At 42.3% G+C, this 18948-nt stretch overlaps 1 protein-coding gene across 1 annotated transcript; it reads left to right on the forward strand.

Moving 5' to 3' along the window:
- Positions 1 to 1499: 1499 nt before the first annotated feature.
- LOC115815316 (uncharacterized) lies at positions 1500 to 4415 on the forward strand (the record flags this gene model as incomplete). The annotated part of the gene is made up of 1 exon (XM_030778273.1): positions 1500 to 4415. A coding segment is annotated over exon 1 (2916 nt), but the record flags the coding sequence as incomplete, so codon positions are not given.
- Positions 4416 to 18948: the final 14533 nt, after the last annotated feature.

Genomic DNA, 18948 nt, shown 5'->3' on the forward strand with positions numbered 1-18948 from the left:
ATTAAGTCATGTTCATGACCTTTAACACAAGTCACCTCTATAACACTTCCATCCCATTTTCATTCCTAATGATCATTTAAAAGACCTACATTCTTAATTTGCAAAGACCTTTATGGCTGTCTGCATCATACTAGGGCAAACAAAAATGATGGTGATGGTATGCACTTTGCAGCATTACATCTCCAGTCCAGTTACTAAGGCCAAAAAGGTTGTATAAAGTTTTGTTTGTTATTTTTTTGTTTTGTTTTGTTTTGTTTTGTTGTTTTCTTTCTGTTTCTCTCTCTCTCTCTCTCATACACACACACACACACACACACCTTGGTCCTTTAATAGACACAGTCAACACAAGTGAACAAGACTTGATTGAAAATTCTGTGCTCTTAGACAAAAGATGAACTATACAGCCATTATTTAGATACCCCAATAGTTCAGTTTCTGTTATCACAGACCTTGACAAACCCTCATTTGGTTGATCAAGATCTCTGACATCAGATGTCAATCACAGGGAGCACCCACAGAGCTCAATGGTATGATAAGCAAGATGGCTATCTGGGCTGACCAATGCAATCAATGAGGGATGATGTGAGTTGTGATGAGAACCAAAAGTGTTTCACTGTTATCAGAACCACAGGCTGTCATATCACTGATCAGACAAACTGCAGGATCATTTTTGAAGGTAGGGAATGATTACAGCCTACAATCATGGCTTCTTTTTTTCCCTCACTGTGATTTCTGATGATACTAAAGACTGAGACATGAAGAATATCATTGTGTAAGAATTTAGCCTGCGTTCCAGCCAGTGGCATCATGCCCTTTCAGACTGAGTTGGCACACATCCCCTCAGATTCTTCAAGCTGTGGGACTTTTGATTGCAGGTTGTTTTGGGGTGCGTGCATCGTCTTCAGTCAGATTATTTCTCCTTCAGAGCAGGTACCTAGTAAGACTTTGCTTTATATTGCTTAGTAGCCGCGATTTCTGGGTTCTCTCTTGTCTCTGTTGCGTGTAATTGTCCCAGTAGCCGCGATTTCTGTTTGCCCTGTATACTCTGCTGTCGTTTCCGTATATAATTTACTTCGTGCGCGATTCTTTCAGCGTTTGCTCTACCTTAGGTTCTCCGTCTGTTTAGAACCGTGTTCGCTGTCTGGTAGCGTTGTTAGCTCACTTTACTAGGGAGTTTGTATTGAATTCCTGTCGCATCAGCTGCCGAGTTGCTGATTTGCATTTGTTTGTTACTCTCGGTCTCAGTCAATTTACGCTTTGCTCTGAGGGGGCGGGGCTGTAGCCAGCCCACATAATACCGGTACCCTCACACTTGCTGTTAGTGCGTGCATCGTCTTCAGTCAGATTATTTCTCCTTCAGAGCAGGTACCTAGTAAGACTTTGCTTTATATTGCTAAGCGATTTATTTTCATCTTGATTTATTTTATTCTCACTTGCTTATCTGTGTAATTGTGTCTCTTCCATACCTCCTAAAAAACCTTGTCCCCCTCACACTAATCATGTGTCATCTCCCTATTCCTGTTCAAGTTTCCTCTTACAATCTCCGCAGGTGGCGTCCAAAGCATCCTCGCGGACGCAACCTGTCTAACCTCATCCATCCACCACGCTCTGCTAACACTGCTACTGGCATTTCAGGTGGTCTCTGGAACTGCCAATCGGCGGTACAGAAGGCCGACTTCATCTCCGCCCAAGCCTCCTTGATGTCCCTGCACTTTCTGGCCCTCACCGAGACGTGGATCACACCGGAGAACACGGCCACTCCCGCTGCCCTCTCCACGGCCTTTTCCTTCTCCCACACTCCCAGACCCTCGGGAAGGGGTGGGGGAACTGGCTTCCTGATCTCCCCCTCGTGGAGATTCCAAGCAACATCTCTCCCTTCTATCTCCCCAACATCGTTTGAATTTCATGCTGTTTCTGTTTATTCCCCTTATAAACTACATATGACTGTTCTCTACCGCCCCCCAGGCCCTCTGCAGTCATTCCTAGATGAACTGGACATCCTCCTCAGCGCCTTCCCTGAAGATGGCACTCCCATCCTGCTGCTAGGAGACTTCAACCTTCCGAATTCTTCTCAGTCTGACAGCCTACTCTCCCTCCTTCAGTCCTTTGATTTTACCCTCGTGGAGTCCACTGCAACACACAAGGGCGGTAATCAACTGGACCTGGTCTTCACAAGAGGCTGCCTAGTTCCTGATCTCACGGTCACACCGCTCCAAACCTCAGATCACTTCTTCATGTCCTTCTCTCTCTCGATCTCTCCCTCTCTGAAATCCTCAGCACCCAAGCTACCAGTCGCAGCTAGACGTAACCTTCGCACTCTCTCCTCTAGTGCCTTCTCTTCTATGGTCTGCTCCTCTCTCCCACCTGTAGAAGCCTTCTCACTTCTCCCCGTGGAAAAGAAGTCCTCTACGGTCCTCTCTGCGCTGGCCTCCACCCTGGACACCCTCTGCCCCCCAGTCACCAAACCGGCTCGCCTCTCCGCCCCCAGTCCCTGGTTGACTGATAGTATCCGTGCCGACAGAACCAAACTTCGCGTGGCCGAACGGAGATGGCGGAAATCGAGATCCTCCAACGACCTGTCCCACTACCACTCTCTTCTTTCTTCTTTCTCCTCTACCCTGTCCGCTGCCAAATCTGCCTTTTTCCACTCTAGGATCAACTCTGCCTCCTCCAACACCCGCAAACTCTTCTCCACCTTCTCCTCCCTCCTTTCTCCTCCTCCTCCTCCTCCTCCCTCATCCCTATCTGCTGATGACTTTGTCTCCTTCTTCGAGAAGAAGATCAATGACATCTGCGACTCCTTCCCCCCTCCCCCTCCCACCCCGGATCCTGCACCCTCCCCCCCTGCTATCTTCTCCTCCTTCTCCCCTCTATCTGACGCTGAAGCTCTCTTACTTATCAAATCCCATCGTCCTACTACCTGTCCTCTTGATCCCATCCCCTCCCCTCTCTTTCAGGCCATCTCGGACGACATTCTGCCCTTCATCTCGTCCTTGATCAACAGCTCCCTATCTACTGGTACGGTTCCTTCTGCCCTGAAGAGAGCACGGGTCAAGCCACTGCTCAAGAAGCCCAGCCAAGACCCTGCGGATGTCAGTAGCTACCGCCCAGTCTCTCACCTACCGTTTCTCTCCAAAACCTTGGAACGTGCTGTATATAACCAACTCTCACCATATCTTCTGCAGCACAATCTCCTGGATCAAAATCAATCCGGATTCAAAGCCGGCCACTCCACCGAGACGGCCCTTCTTGCTGTCACGGAGGAGCTCCACTTGGCCAGAGCGAAGTCTCTCAGCTCTGTCCTCATACTCCTAGACCTCTCCGCAGCATTTGACACGGTCAACCACCAGATCCTCCTCTCATCCCTTGCTGGGCTGGGCTTCGCGGGTTCTGCACTCGCATGGTTCAAGTCCTATCTGTCTGACCGCTCCTACCAGGTCTCTTGGAGGGAATCGGTCTCCTCCACCCGCACTCTACACACGGGTGTCCCACAAGGGTCAGTACTTGGTCCACTCCTCTTCTCCCTCTACACCAGATCACTTGGCCAGGTTATCTCCACCCATGGCCTCTCTTACCACTGCTACGCTGATGACACACAGCTGTTCTTCTCCTTCCCCCCCTCTGACTCCCAGGTTCAACCTCGCATCGCAGCCTGCCTAGCTGACATTGCCTCCTGGATGTCTGCTAACCATCTCAAACTTAACCCGGAGAAAACAGAGCTCCTGTTTTTTCCTGCTAAGAACTCCCCAGCGATCGACAATACAATCACCATCGAGGGATCTGCGGTGTTTCCCACCTCAGCAGCCAAAAACCTTGGCGTCACCCTCGACAACCAGCTGACATACTCCGGGCACATCGCAGCAGTCACACGATCCTGCAGATTCGCCCTATACAACATCAGGAGAATCCGCCCTTTCCTCACGCAACAGGCAACCCAGCTCCTAGTCCAAGCGCTTGTCATCTCCCGCCTGGACTACTGCAACGTTCTACTGGCTGGCTTGCCGGCCTGCGCCATCAGGCCGCTCCAGCTCGTGCAGAACGCCGCTGCACGCCTAGTATTCAACCTCCCTAAGTACTCTCATGTCACTCCGCTGCTTACTGCACTCCACTGGCTTCCGGTAGCAGCCCGCATCCAGTTCAAGACACTGGTGCTGGCCTACCAGGCCACAAGAGGCTCTGCCCCATCATACCTTCAGTCTCTTATAACGCCTTACACCCCAACTAGGACCCTCCGCTCCACGTCCTCCGGACAACTGACGGTCCCCTCACTCCGGGAACCCGGCAGCCGCTCCTCCCGACCACGCCTCTTCTCTGCCATTGCCCCGAGGTGGTGGAACGACCTCCCCCATGCAGTCAAGACTGCGGAGTCTCTTACCATCTTCCGCAGGAAACTGAAAACCCACCTCTTTAGGACACACCTGTCCCCCAATGCCTAACCTCCCTTCCCCCAATGCCTAACCTCCCTTCCCTAGAGAAAAAAAAAAAAAAAAAAAAAAAAAAAAAAAAAAAAAAAAAAAAATATTACCTTTGTCTTGTATTTCTGTTTGTAAAAGTATCCCAGGGGCGCAATGCGAAAGGGCAATTTGACGCTCAGTCTTATTATGATCTCTGTTGAAGGTATTAGAAATCCGACTGATGCACCAATTGTAAGTCGCTTTGGAAAAAAGCGTCTGCCAAATAACTAAATTCTAAATTGTAAATTGTAAATTTTTTTTTTTAAGAAATTAGTGTCTGATAATTCAGTGGAAATACACAATAGTCAAGCCTTTTATATTCTCCAAAAATGTGGCAGAACCAACACAGAATTCTGTAAATCACTCCCTCACCTTGTCCACATTGGGACATTCTTTGTGTGTGTGCATTGTGCGTGCACTCAAAAAAAAAATGGGTGCATGACACTCCTGCCTCCAGCTTGCCTGACTTTTGTCACAGCAACACTACATCACTGAGTGCAGGACTTCTTAATCATCCATGAGATGTGTACATTTGTCTCAGTGAATGAGGGTAATATTACTTCCTTTGTTCTACAGGCCATTACAATTAATGTTTTATTGTCCATGAAATTCATACATTGTGTGTGTGTGTGTGTGTGTGTGTGTGTGTGTGCGTGCACGTGTGTGTGTTTGCCTTAATCAACCACAGTTTTATACCACATCAAAGTGATCTTCCACATCTATTTTCTTAAGGCCGATTTATACCTCTGCGTCGAATCTACACCATAGGCACGGCAAAGGTTCTGCGTAGCCGCGTACCCTACACCGTAGCCTGACGCGCACCTCCCTACACCATAGCCTGACATGCACCTCCCCATAAATGTAACTACACATCACAGCGATGCTGGGTAACATAGACCGCAACAACTGTGATTGGACCGAATCAAGGAGAGGTTAACTGAGGAAGTCCGTAAATATGTACATTTGTACGACTCTGCTTCGCCACATTACAAAGACAACCAGACGGCAGCAAATTCATGAAAAGAGATTTCTGCAAACATCAGTTTGGATGTAAGGAATGTACAAAGAGATGGAAGAACTTGAGAGAGGTAGGTTCACCTCTGAAAAAGAGTTACTGTGTTGCAGTAATTTCAGTAAAAATAACTGTTCAGCATTTAATAATTTACCAGCTACAACTCCAACATGATCCGCTCAGTTTTAGTCACCATTGGTCGAAGTACACGAAGAAACTCCACACAGTGGCATAGCGTTTTGGCAGTGTCATTTCAGAGCAACACAGACACACCAGCACACAAGTATAAATGCTCACAATGACGTGGGTCCCTTACGTAGGCTATGGCGTAGGCTCTGTGTAGAGCCCACGCAAATGTATAAATCAGCCTTAAGTCATATGGCAAAACTTTATACAAGGCCCATTCCACATCTATAAAGTAACTCTGACAGTGACAGGCCTTAGCACATCACTAAGATCTGTGACAAGACATAAAGTGCAAATGTTAACTACCTTACAATTCTAGTGTGAGGGATAAAGCTGTGTTTACTGCTGTGATCAGCTGTATGTCTTTAAAGTATCACTGAGCTATTGAAAGTATTGCAGAACAGAATCTTCAGATTTTACAACCATCTCCTATATGACTTGTCTTCATTTAGTTTCATGCATTGTCAGCAGTCTGCACAGTCTCTATGGCCACTGAAAATTCCAAAGAGTGCAGAGCCAGCTATTCCCTTTGCCAATAAATAAGCATACAGGCAATAATGACATTTATTTTTGGTGCATGAATATTTTTTTTTCCAAGTTCAAATAAGAGAAAATCATAGCGAATGCCAAAAAGTCTTTGTGAAAGTTCCATCTGGATGCCTTTACACGCTGTTCTGTTTCTTTGTTATTTCATTCCTCAGATTTAAAACATCAATAAAGATTAAAAAAAATAATGTATAACATTTATGAATACATGCCTCCAGGATAGTTTACCTTTTGCTTTTTTCACTTCCCAGACCCTTAATTAAAAAAGAGGTCCTCTGGGTTGTTTGGTTTGAATATACAGCCTTTAAGATTTATTTGTTTTTGTTTTATGTTGTTGTTGTTGTTGTTGTTTTCCAGAAAGTGCAAACTGGAGCCTCTTTGGATGGTATAGTATTACTATTACTTTCTACATTGCTCTCCCCATTGCTTTCCCCATACTTACATGTGCAGTCACGAACACATATCAGTAAGGTTAAGTGAATGATTCGCAACAATCTCCTTCTGTCTGTTGGTATTACGTAGTATATTTATTTCATATTACTTTTGGCTATGGTGAAAGAGTGCAGATAGCTTTGTGAGTCAAAATCCACAAACACCCTGTTATAACCATGGTTGCTATGGTAACTGTGCGTGAGACCAGAGGGTCTCAGTGGATGAGAGAAACATTGCCCTGTACAATAGAAACAGGGAACTAAAGTGCAAGCTCCTCTTTATTTCTGTGTATTCAATGTGAATGAACGAGAGTGTGAATGTGTGTGTGTGTGTATGTGTGTGTGCGAGAGAGAGAGAGAGAGACAGAGAGAGTGTGTGTGTCTGTGTCTGCGTCTGTGTACACATGCATATGTGCGCAACAACTGAGACTGGGAATTTCCAGAACACTGAAAGGGAAAAGTAGCACAAATACATTACTTATCACTTACATTGAGTGTTACAGGAATATGACAGTCCTCAAGAAATGATCAAATGCAAGAGGGTCTTAAGAGGGTCTCCAACAAAACACATAAAGTAGCACTGGTATTAGCCGCTTAAAAAAAATCTGTAGCACAAAGAAAAATGTAAAAGCACACAGAGAAGTACAGTTGAAAAAAACGTTTTATTATTCCAAACTAAACTGACACACTTTTGTAATGTACCCTTGTGAAAACTCTCTAATTTTGATCGGAATTTGTTATATCTCAAAGCAATCCTCCAATGAACCATGTAGCACCTGGAAATGATCGACATTTAATAACATACATCTATCAGGAACTTTACGCAAAACACATACCCTGTAACTAGTCCTAAACATTATTGGTGTTGAGAGACTACGGTTTGGCCCTCTGATGTCATTCACACTTTGTGTTAGCCATCCACTAGTTCTTCATCAAAACTTCTTGAGCACAGGACTGCTGTTGTCTGGATATTCGACCTCTCTTAACCCAGCAGTGCCACTGACAGTGTAAAAATCTGAGCAATGCTGCTGTCTCTGATATACTCTTACCAGCATAACACCTACTATCATGCCACTGTCAGTGGCATGGTAATGGGTGTTACACTCTGCTGAGATTGGTCTGCTACCCAAATTATATATGGTCAAAAGTGGCCCTGCGGTCAAAAACTGCCTGTTGATGAACAGGGTAGAGGTTGGCTAACTGACATGGCAGTGGTAATAGTCTATGGACACCTCTGTAGCGAACCTGTACACTAGGTATACCTCATGAACAAGCCAATGAGCACAGGTCAAATATGCTCAGACAACAAGTGTAAAACATCAAAATGCTAGTGATATGCGGTGAAAAAATGCAACACGCAACATTAACTATTTTACATCACAACTGAGTTGCTTTCAAAAAAATGTTCTAATATACATGTCATCATCTTAGTAAAAAGAAAAAGAAAAAAAAACTTCGTCAAAGTAAACATCTAAGTGTGAAAAGTGAAGTAACATCTTTTATGTTGTCTGTTTTCTGGCCGGTCATTTCAGCACAACAACATGATCGTCTATTGGTTAAAAAAAAAGAAGAAGAGGAAGGAAAAAAATATTCAAACATTAAAATTTGTTCATAATTTATGTGAATATGTGGCGTTAAAAAAAGAGGGGCTTGGTGGTGATGTTTCTCTTGCATTGTGCACTATTAACACATAGTGCACATATTTATTACATATTCCACAACATGTTTTACTGTACTGATTATCAAAATATTAAAAATATAGGAACACAGCAGGAGTGTAACAAGGTGAACACAAGAATAATATCATGTCAATGTAAGCCTCAATCCATTATGTCTAGCATGGCGTTGCTAGGAAATCTTTAGCAATTTACAATATGGTTATCTGTGTTTTCAGTGTGTTGTAGACATTTCTACGACACAATGAAAACACTGAACATTTCTAAAAACTCATAGTTGATATTCTTAAAATAAATATTGTTGTATTGATACAAACAGATCCTAGCACATCTTAAAGGAGCCCCTGTACAAAATGCATAGCAAGAGACCAGTCAGATGTTGAGGTGGCATCAGATAAAGAGTGGAAACTGTTTGAGGGTAGACAGGTCCTTGTTAGGAGTGTGAGGAAAGCAGAAACAGTGCAGAGCAATGACTAAACAGTGGTCCTGAAGTTGAAATTGATGAGCAAATGGATACAGACAAAAAACAAAATGGATAAAAATTAACGAAGACAGTTTCCTCCACCCCTTTGATGTAATTACACCTTACAGTTATCTGAAGTCCTCCTCCTCTGATAGAGTGTTTTCTCAAATCTCAGAGCAGACTACCCTCTGCTCAATGAGGAAGACAGGAATGGCAATTAGCAGAAATATGAATGAAATGAAGCCGTTCTTCTGCATTTATTTCCTCATGGGAATTCTGAAAACGCCCCCCTTCTATAATGTGCTGGGGTGAGGCACGGCTCTTCCATACAGTTGCTCTCAAGATGTCATGTAACCACTTTGAAAAACTATGTATCGTAAGTGTCAGAGGTATCATACATCTGAATGTCATGGTCCCAAAAATGCATAAAAACTGTTACCTTCTCCTGAAAATTTGCCAATTGATAAAACTTGTGAAGAAAACCCTCCAAACCATTCTGCCCAAAGAGCACCATACAGTTTAGATAACAACTCCATTCAAAGGTAAGAGTGCTTTGAAACAATTCAACCAGAGCAAACCCCACAAATTGACCATTAAAGTGTTTGTCTTTTCTGGCGACAGTGGAATTGTCTATGATTTTGAGATATATGTTGGAAAGTTCATATCTGTGTTGCCTGTGCTGAGCCTCTGTATAACTTATATGCTTCTTAGCAGAAACAGTAGCTTTGTCCAAAGCTCTTGGCAGTAGCTCTTTCCCTTAGGCTGATGTTTTGTATTATCATTATCCAGTTATACTTTAAAGGTTTTTAGTTCTGGTCCCTCTGACTGTATCCACTAATGTCTTTAGCCTTCATGGATCCTGAATTTCCTCTTTCTTGAGCTGGCCCAAATTAGCAGTCCTGCCAGCAAGCCACCAAGTATACTGTACTCTGCTTTCCTTGTAGTGAGTAGGCTCTTAACTTTGCCATTTCTATTTAACATTTATGTTCACTGACATTGTGATGGTTGCCTGGTGCTTGTGCACTGAAGCCTCATGAGGATAGCAGGTGTTCTAAAATGCTAGCTATAACATTAGCAAACACACAATGGTTATTACAGATCTGGATGAAAGGAAAGATACTTTTTTCCCCATTCTCTCTTCACTATTTCAAATTTAGTTTCAGTGTTGGAATTTTTCCCTTTTCCTGATAGCACTAGCATTTATTGGTGAAATGGCAAGATGTTCTGTCTTTCACAAGTCCCTAGCCACTTGGGGAGTTCCCATAGCAACGTGCCTAAGATGGCTGTTGTTTTCTGGGTTCTTCCTTATCTTCAATATTTTGTTGATTTATTTACACTAATTTTGATATATGATGGAGTAGATTTGTTGCTGACGTTCTTAAAAGCTAAATTTCATGCTGTATACACTTTAGCTTAAGTGTAGAAATCTTAAATAGTTCATGTCTGTGTTCTGTTGTAGCATCTACAAAATTTATGTGTGTGTTTACTCATTTATCTATTCATGTATCATGCTATCTAATTATTGTTTGCTATGTCTATGGTGACACACAATCTTAATCTTACAGTCTTTATGTTAACTGTCAACAGGATGATTTACATTGTACGCTATGCATCTATCTTCAAATAAATACCACGTTACACAACAAGATATAACCGTTACTTTATGTATCTATATTTTAATTCTTGACAGTAAATATGTCACTGTGGGAGACATTTTCTTTGCACAGTATAGGCCTAGTTATTGTTAATGTTTCTTGTCAGTCGTATAATGTTCTCCTTTTCCCTCCTCATCTCCTGAGTGTTTGTCTCATATTCTTGAGTATAAATGCTTTGTGTGAGTGTTGCTGTCTTCCTCCCAGGTGTGCCCCACTCCCCTCTGTCCTCTTCATCCCTCCCTGTCAGCCTCTTCCTCATCGCCATCCCCCTCGTCCTGCTTTTGTTGTCATTAGTTTGTCTTTTTGTTAGCCTGTTTTATTCTGCATTATTATTGTATTACTTATAATTGTCCACTGCACGCGTGACCAAGAAGGGGTCTTCTCTTTCTGTGGTCCCTCTCAAGATTTCTTCTATTTTTTCCCTGTTACAGCTGGGTTTTTTTGGGGAGTTTTTTCTTGCCCGCTATGAGGATTAAATCAGGGGGTGCCTATTTTGTTTGTTGTGGGCATGTAAAGCCCTTTGAGACTTTTAACAGTGATATTGGGCTCTAAATAAACTTGAAACCTGAAAGGTGATAATCTCCCTGCCCCAGTGATTATACCATTTTTCAGGGACACAGCACTGCTAATAATTATATTCCATTCTCCATCACACTGCTGTAAAAAGAGCACATCATTTCTAATACTTTTGTCTGTGATAATTTATAGGTTCTAGAGGACAGCCAACAAACTTGGTCATGGAGCTTTCCTGTCCAAAAGAGCTGGCTCTTAGCTTTACCTGATGTATTGCCAGGGTAGCTGGCTCATTCAGTGGGGCCTGCGTTACAGGTATTGCCACCTTAAACCTGCTCAGTCCTAAACCAAAAATGGAAACATAGCTGTCAATCACATAGCAATTGTCTTAGAGCACCTTCTGCACTTCAGACGATCTATCAACTGAGAAAAGAGCTCTCTTAGTCTCCAGCAAAACATGAACTTTCTTTAGCTTCTAATTGGATACAGGTTCCGTGACATCTTTCAGTTTTGTTGGGAGTATTGCACAGGAGGTATTATACCCCCTATCAGCTTGGTAGAATGCATGAGGTCTCAATTTGCAGGATGTGTGCACTCACCTGTGCTGTACACAGAGGCAGCCAGCTTCTTCTATGGCCTCACATTTGGCCTCTCCTCAGTTACACCAATATACCACTCAAGAATGTAGAGCACAGCTGCAAAGAGCCAAACAAGGAGGGGTCCAGAGCAGCATCTTCACCAAGGGCAATGACATCTGACCATTAAGACAGAGTACAGCTTAATATCTTTGCATCAGGACAGTTTACACATTGTCTCCTGTACTTCCCAGTGTTGAGGAGGCTGCACCACTACCCCTGAATGTGCGGACTTACAGCTGGCTACATGTCCCCTATACAGCCTATTTACATTAGACCATCTTCTGGCTCTGTTAGAAAATGAAACCTTACTCATGGACTTATTGAGCCTTTAGGTCAGTTAAAGCTCAAGAATGTGTCAATCCAATCTGCTTTTCTGTTGACAACAGCATCCATCAAGTATGTTAATGACCCATACATTCATCAACCACAATTTTCCGTTCAGATTACCAAATTATCTTTGCAACCAAATGTGGCTTGCCAGAAGAAAGTTTTAATGATTCACTTCAAAAATCATAATGGCAACACGTCACCATCCCTTTCTTTGCCTAAGACATAGATCAGAGGTTGCATTTAGTCATTACATCATTATGTTGACATGCACCATGCTCTGTGTAAAAGCAAGTAGATTTTGTCCGATATCCCTTTTACAGTTATCTGAAGTGCTCCTCCTCTGATCCCTTTAATACAAGATGGCTCATTGGATTGTGTACGCAATCAAGACCAATCCCAATTCCACACAAGGAGTAGCAGGATTCATGAAGCCTGTTATGGGACATTTGTGAGGCTGCAACTTGAGCATCACCATAAATTGCTCTGCAATTACTTTTCTACAGGATTTTATGGGTTTTCAGTGGTGCACTCAGGTCTACAATGATTTTAGTAGACAAAGTCTGATAAACATGTCCTTTCCAAAGTTATGTAATCGGTGTGATGACCTCATGCATGGACTTAATCACATAGAGTTTTTGCATAAGTCTATAGTATACTGTCCTCTTAGTCAATCCACCCAGACTGGATTTCTCATTTGTTTCTTGTACATTTCCTCATTTGGGGAACTGTGGCAATATAAGTGACTTTTTAGTATATAGCCTAAACAGCTACACATAGGAGAGATTATCTCATAGGTGTAATCAGTGGAAAGCAAGGTGGACACCTCTCCCAACCCTTGTGTGAGCAACAAATGATACATGCAAAAATTACCTTCTCTTGCAATCTATCCAATTCACTTGTTGCTGGAATGACCAGTAAGGCTCCCAAGCTGATGTGCGATGGTATTATTGATTTTGTTTTTAAAATATAAAGTGATCTGTGAGCTATATTCTTGTGCAGCCGTCTGTTGTGTTTTCAAACCACTTTCACACAAGCAGTTTTACCCATAAATGCTCTAGCAATTTACTGGAATGGGGTTATGCTTGAGCACGTGCCAGGAAAGTCAATAGTTTGCCAGAGTTTACCTAGTACAGTTACTGGCAATATTCCAGGCAGATGGAAGTGTGAACAAAAGCAGGAACATTGTCAGATAGAGGATAATGTTTTGATATGCTGTGAGTTTAACCACGTCTTATTCTTTTCTGCTTTTATCCAAAATATCATTCAATATTTTTCTAATGTCACAAACACATCTTTGTAAGCCCAGTATCATAAGTAACAACATCACCTACCTACAAAACGTGTTGTAAATAAATAGCATTGTCAGAAATCTGACGCATAATTGAAGCTCACCCACCATTTTAATCAAAACACAGCATTTTCTGCTGCATACATTAGGCGTCAACAGGGCCGGCGTCGGGTGGCGGGGGAAGGGGGGGGGGGGTGGGCAAAAGGGGATGTTGCCCTCTCAGAGCAAAGTTTTGCCCCCTCAGTTTTAACTGTAGCCTAATCATAATGTACACGTGTGCCCGTTTGCCCCCTTGCAAATCTCAGATGTCCCCTCAGTTATTGCACCCTGCAGCCAGCTCTGGGTGTCACATCTGCCCTTCCAGGATTCTCATGTCATGTATGAACACACCAGACCCAGCAATGATCTGACAGTGGGCTGCAAATGTGTAACAGGGAATCAACCAGCATTTGATTCCCTTTGCTAGATTTAGAGAAGTAACACGATGCATAGACCACACATCAATTTAGGTTATTAGAAAAAACACTGAATGTGTAAAATAGTTGTGATACCATTAGAACAACTGGTGTTAGTAGCTATGGAGACAGATCCAGTCTGAGCCCTGAAAAAACAGTATAACAGCATAAAACAGCATAAAAACAGCATTCTTGGTAAACAGCATAGGTCACCGAAATCGCCTCATTCCCCTCCCCTCTCCTTACCCATGTCACAACTAATTACTCCACTGAGTTCCTTTTGAGTCAAGGAAGGAAGAGACATGTTGTAACCTACCCAGATCCCTCAAAAGTCTCTACCATACACACCATGTCCTCAGCTACTTGTATACATGCTGTCATGTTTGTCAGCTTCAGTGCTAAGTGCAGTTCAGTTCAGTGGGTGGGGGGCACCAACAGTGTTAAACATGAGTAAAACATGTAAAATGTAACATAAACCTGAGTGAGTATGTAAAAAACAGTTCAATAGAAAACCACCTTTTCCCGAGGGAGATGTGATGCTCCTCTCACCTTTCCGAAATCTCAATCTGCATTGTCATTATCCAACCACATCTCCCAATCTCATAGTTTTCACTGCCTCCATTGGTCTTGTTCAGCACCACATCAAATATTGCAGCCAACCTCACACCATCAACAGAAAGAGAACTCGTATCAGTTGTCTACATGGAATACAAGACATTGATACTGAACATTACTGGACATCAAGGAGTGCAAAACCCAGGAGAAGTTCTGTATAAATAAAGGTCAGGAAAATAATGCACCACCTTTTATCTACACACACATTCATGCACTCGCCACTGTCACTCTATAACAGAAATACTATAGAAAACTGAGAACTATCTAACAAATGTTTGCAATTAGTTGCTTAAGAAACGGATTTTTTTTTTTCGCCCTGAAGATCAGAATGTGACTATATAATTTCTCAAAAGATATAATGCAGCCCATAATTAACCCTGAGCATACATTTGCTGAGGCATATTAAACAGTTTTCTGTTAGTTAGATATGATTAATAAGACCATTTTGTGGATTCAGCAGAGAACATGCAAGAAAAAGTGCACGAAGCACAAGTTAGAGAACGGGCAAAGAATTTTGATTTTAACGGAATAAGATGTTTTCTATAGTGTTAGTGAGTACTGCCTCAGTTTTTTAACCTGGCTCACTTGTGTCAATATCTAATTACTTTCCTTAACAGGATAAACTGCTCTGGGACATGCCATAATGCTCTGCACAAATGTGGATGTGAGCGCTGTGAATCTGGAACAGACTGTTCTTAGGATAGACGTGCTTCACAAAGGTGATCAGCTAAGAGTGGCACTGTGTTTGCTGGTGTTTAACTTGCCTTCTAAGGGTCCTCCGACAATGTACGCAAAATAACAGTGCTGTCAAAGCACTTCACTGTAAGAAACAAGCACTCAGGCCTATAAGTTTCTTTTGCCATGGGCGCTCATCCGTTTGTTGATAACAGGACAATGGGTGACTTATCTAACCATATGACTTAATTTCACTGTTCAGTGGACCAGTACCTGTATTCCTGCCACATCTTCACTCACAAACATGCATTTCTGGGTGTAACAGATTTATCCACTACGACCTGACCATAGTGGTTGCAGTCAACTGTTTCAGATTTACTTGTCTGTTTTTCTTTTGTTCTCTCAAAGTAATGCCTGGATATGATGGTGACAGAGTGCTTTCAACGAGCACTGACCATGTTACATGAAGTCTTTCCCTCAGATATATACATATGCTAACATGACCATGTGAAGTTGAGTAATCTTTATGACCAAAGTTCCTCGCCATGTCCCAACAATAATTCCACCATCAAAATCACTCCCAAAGCCACAGTGGCCAAAACAATGTGCAATAAACCTGCCTAGCATTTTCACACGTCCTAAAATATTAAGAAAGGGTAATTCATAGTTAACTAAGGAACCACACCTGCATGGAAATACCTGCTTTCAGCATAATTTTGTATTATTACATATTGACCTGTGTGACATGACATGGCGTATATATTCAACCTGATCATCACTAAGAGTGGCTATAGAGGCGGGCTCAAGAAAGGAGCTCCCATCAACCACCTTCTGTATTTGGATAACATCAAGCTGTATATCAACACTGAAACACTCATTGACTCACTAATCCACCCAGTCAGTATCTATGGCAAGGACATCACAATGTCATTAGGCTCTTTCAGACTGGAGGAACTTTTCATAGTTCTGAGAACAGTTGGAGGAAGTACCCCCTTTTTTGCGTGTCCACACTACAGGAACTGAGGATTATCATAGTTCTTAGAATGCTGTCTTGAGGGACTTTTTTAGCTCCTGCTTCAGGGTAGGTACTCTCCGACCACATGATGAACCATGAGTGACATAATGTACGGTGATTGGTCCAGACATAAGTGTGCTGCAATGTGTACTGTAACCGCCATTTTTAAAAGTCCGTGTAAAACATTAGCCATGGAAACAACAGCTCCTAGCATTAAAAAATGGGGAAAAAAACACCAACAAATGGACCGACAGTGAAATCCAGACTTTATTGAGCCTATATGCGACAGAGGAAATACAACATGATTTTGACGCATCTAAGCGAAATATAAAAATCTTCATTAGTATTTCCTCTCAACTTGCTACGTTAGACATCCACCACACAGTAAAGCAATGTGGACAGAAAATCAAGAAGCTGAAACAGGATTACAAGAAAATAAACATCGCTATACCAACCATCAGCTGGCTCACATCACTTCAGCGTTCCTCCTGGCAGAGCAAATGCAAAGAGAAAAAAAGACATTGAAGGTATGTAGTTCTCAGGGGAGCTCCCCAGTGGGTAGCTCCTCTCAATGAATCTCTAGAAATGTTTGGTCTGAAAGCGCCTATTCAGACTGGAGAAGTGTGGTCAGATGATAGTAAAAAGAGGGAATATGACTAGAGCAGAGGGAGTTGACCTACATCAAGGCCACTTAACTGACATACAGAAAAGCTACAAATACCTTAGAATCCTCCCAGTCCTCTCCAATCACACAGGAACCATGACGAGGAAAGTAGAACAACAGAAACATCCACATACCTCCACAAAGTAAGACAGGTCCTAAAGAGCCCGTTGAACAGGAGGAATAGGATCAAGGCCATCAACACATACACCCTGTCAGTCATCAGGTACTCAGCAGCCACAATAAGCTAGCCAACAGAGGAAATGGACATTCCTGAAACCAGTAAGCTCCTCACAACACTCCACCCAAAGTCCAACATCCAGAAAATGTAAACCAGTCAGACGGAAAGGGGGAGGGGCCTGGAAAGTGTCAAGATAACTGTCCTGAATGACATGTAATAATTATGAGCATATCCAAGCAACTTGACATTATCTAAAGGATGACTTTCTAAAAGAATGCCTCAAACAAATAGGGGATATGGTGTAAATAACATGGAAGCTGAAGAAGTGCCATGGCAGCAGAGATGTCTGACATGGGAAAGGAAAACACGTATAATTTCTATTTCTGTAAAGCAATTTCATCAGTATTGAATGTACGGGCAAGTGTGACCGAGAACGGGCAGTCTTTGTTTGGCTTTGTTGCAACAGCTCATTAGAGCCTGTTCTTTGTTTAGTACCCTTTCTAGGAGGCACTGTGCACTTCTAGGAACATCTAATGAGTGCAGTGGAACTTAGCCCTGTTAAAATAAGACAGTTAAACGCTGGCTACACAGTGTTGATAGGGCCCATAAAATAAGGATGTTGTTTGATCGGGTCTCATGCGCAAGTGGCTTTGCAGACGAGGTGGGTTATGACGAAATTCAGGAGGCAAATTGTTGTTAAAGAGCTAAGTCTGGAATACGTCATTTACATAATTCATCTTTTATTTATTCAAAGCCCAGTATCATTCATAGGAGAGAATAAGCGTAAACAAGATACACTTCCCAAAATATCACACACTGAGTTTGCAGCGGGTAAAGTGTGTCTAAACAAAAAGCATTAGTGCAAGAGGTAGCAGCACTAAGAAATGGCAAATGGCATAAGAATGAGAACAGAGAAAAGACACACAATTCAAAAGCAAGACAGAGATAAAAGTAACAGAGAAACAACAAAGGAATGGTACACTTTAGCAACCACAATCATCCCAGAGCCAACATGATTTTCAACATCAGGGACTACATAGGGCTGTTGGAGTACAAAGAGCAGATTTCAAACAGGGTGCTGATGTCAAATCTGATATTAAACAATGAGGACGTTGAAAAAATTCCAACATTTTATTGAATGCACTGTTCCAAATAATGTCAACCAAAATAAACTAAAACAGTTTGGTTTGAAGAGTTACTTGCCAGACATGTATTCTATTTTAAGGTCCTAAACATAAAATAAACTTGATAACAGTTACATACAATGCCCTCTATTCTTCTTCTTCAATGATTCTATAAACACAATTTTAATGTTAATTATACATAGAATTCCTGCAATTCTTAATGAGGTATTTATATGGGATTGTAAGTTCATTATCTGTATTTAATATCACATAAATGTTGCCCTGAGATTTTACAGAACCTATATTTAAAATCCCTGATTGAGCAACACAGCACTGTGAACTAGTCCTGTCGCTCTTTAAATGATAATTCAGCATACTTATGCTTAAATGTTGGCCAGAGCTAATTGTGTCCTTTTACTAACTTATCAAGTTTGAAGAGAACCACACAAGCAATGGATTGAAGAGACACAGTCCTCGAAGACATGAATTGCACCTCCATTGGACTTTTAGGGATTAGTAGAAAAATGGCCAGGTAAAGAAATCTGTGATTTCTGTCAAAATTCTGGTGTGTTTTGGCTGCTAGTCAGCCTCTTTGTCCTCCTACTTCAGCAAAGCTGATTGGAGAGCAGTTTGAAGGAAGGATGTATGGGAAGAGAGGTAAGAGTTGTGCAGCAGATGAGTCAGACATGTGGAGGAAGACCACAGAGGAGGAGACCACGCTGCTCAAGCTGCTCACGAAGGCTGACGCAAAAGAAAATCCTTTCGTGCTGTGGGAGGAATTCCTCCACAGCAGTTTATACTCTCAGCCCATTACTGTGTCACAAAAGGGGGCTGTATGCGTGTACATTGGTGTCTATCATGACAGTTATTTCATTGTGTTTGACTTTATAGATATTTATCTACAATCAAATCAAATCAAACACAACACAGTGAAATAACTGCTGATTATGACTTAGCTTGCTATTACAGCAGTACAAGTGCCAATTAAATGCAAAGAGAGACAGTTTGAGATAGTGTGACCATCAATATA

Source organism: Chanos chanos, chromosome 6 (genome assembly GCF_902362185.1).
Source record: "Chanos chanos chromosome 6, fChaCha1.1, whole genome shotgun sequence".
NCBI lineage: Eukaryota > Metazoa > Chordata > Actinopteri > Gonorynchiformes > Chanidae > Chanos > Chanos chanos.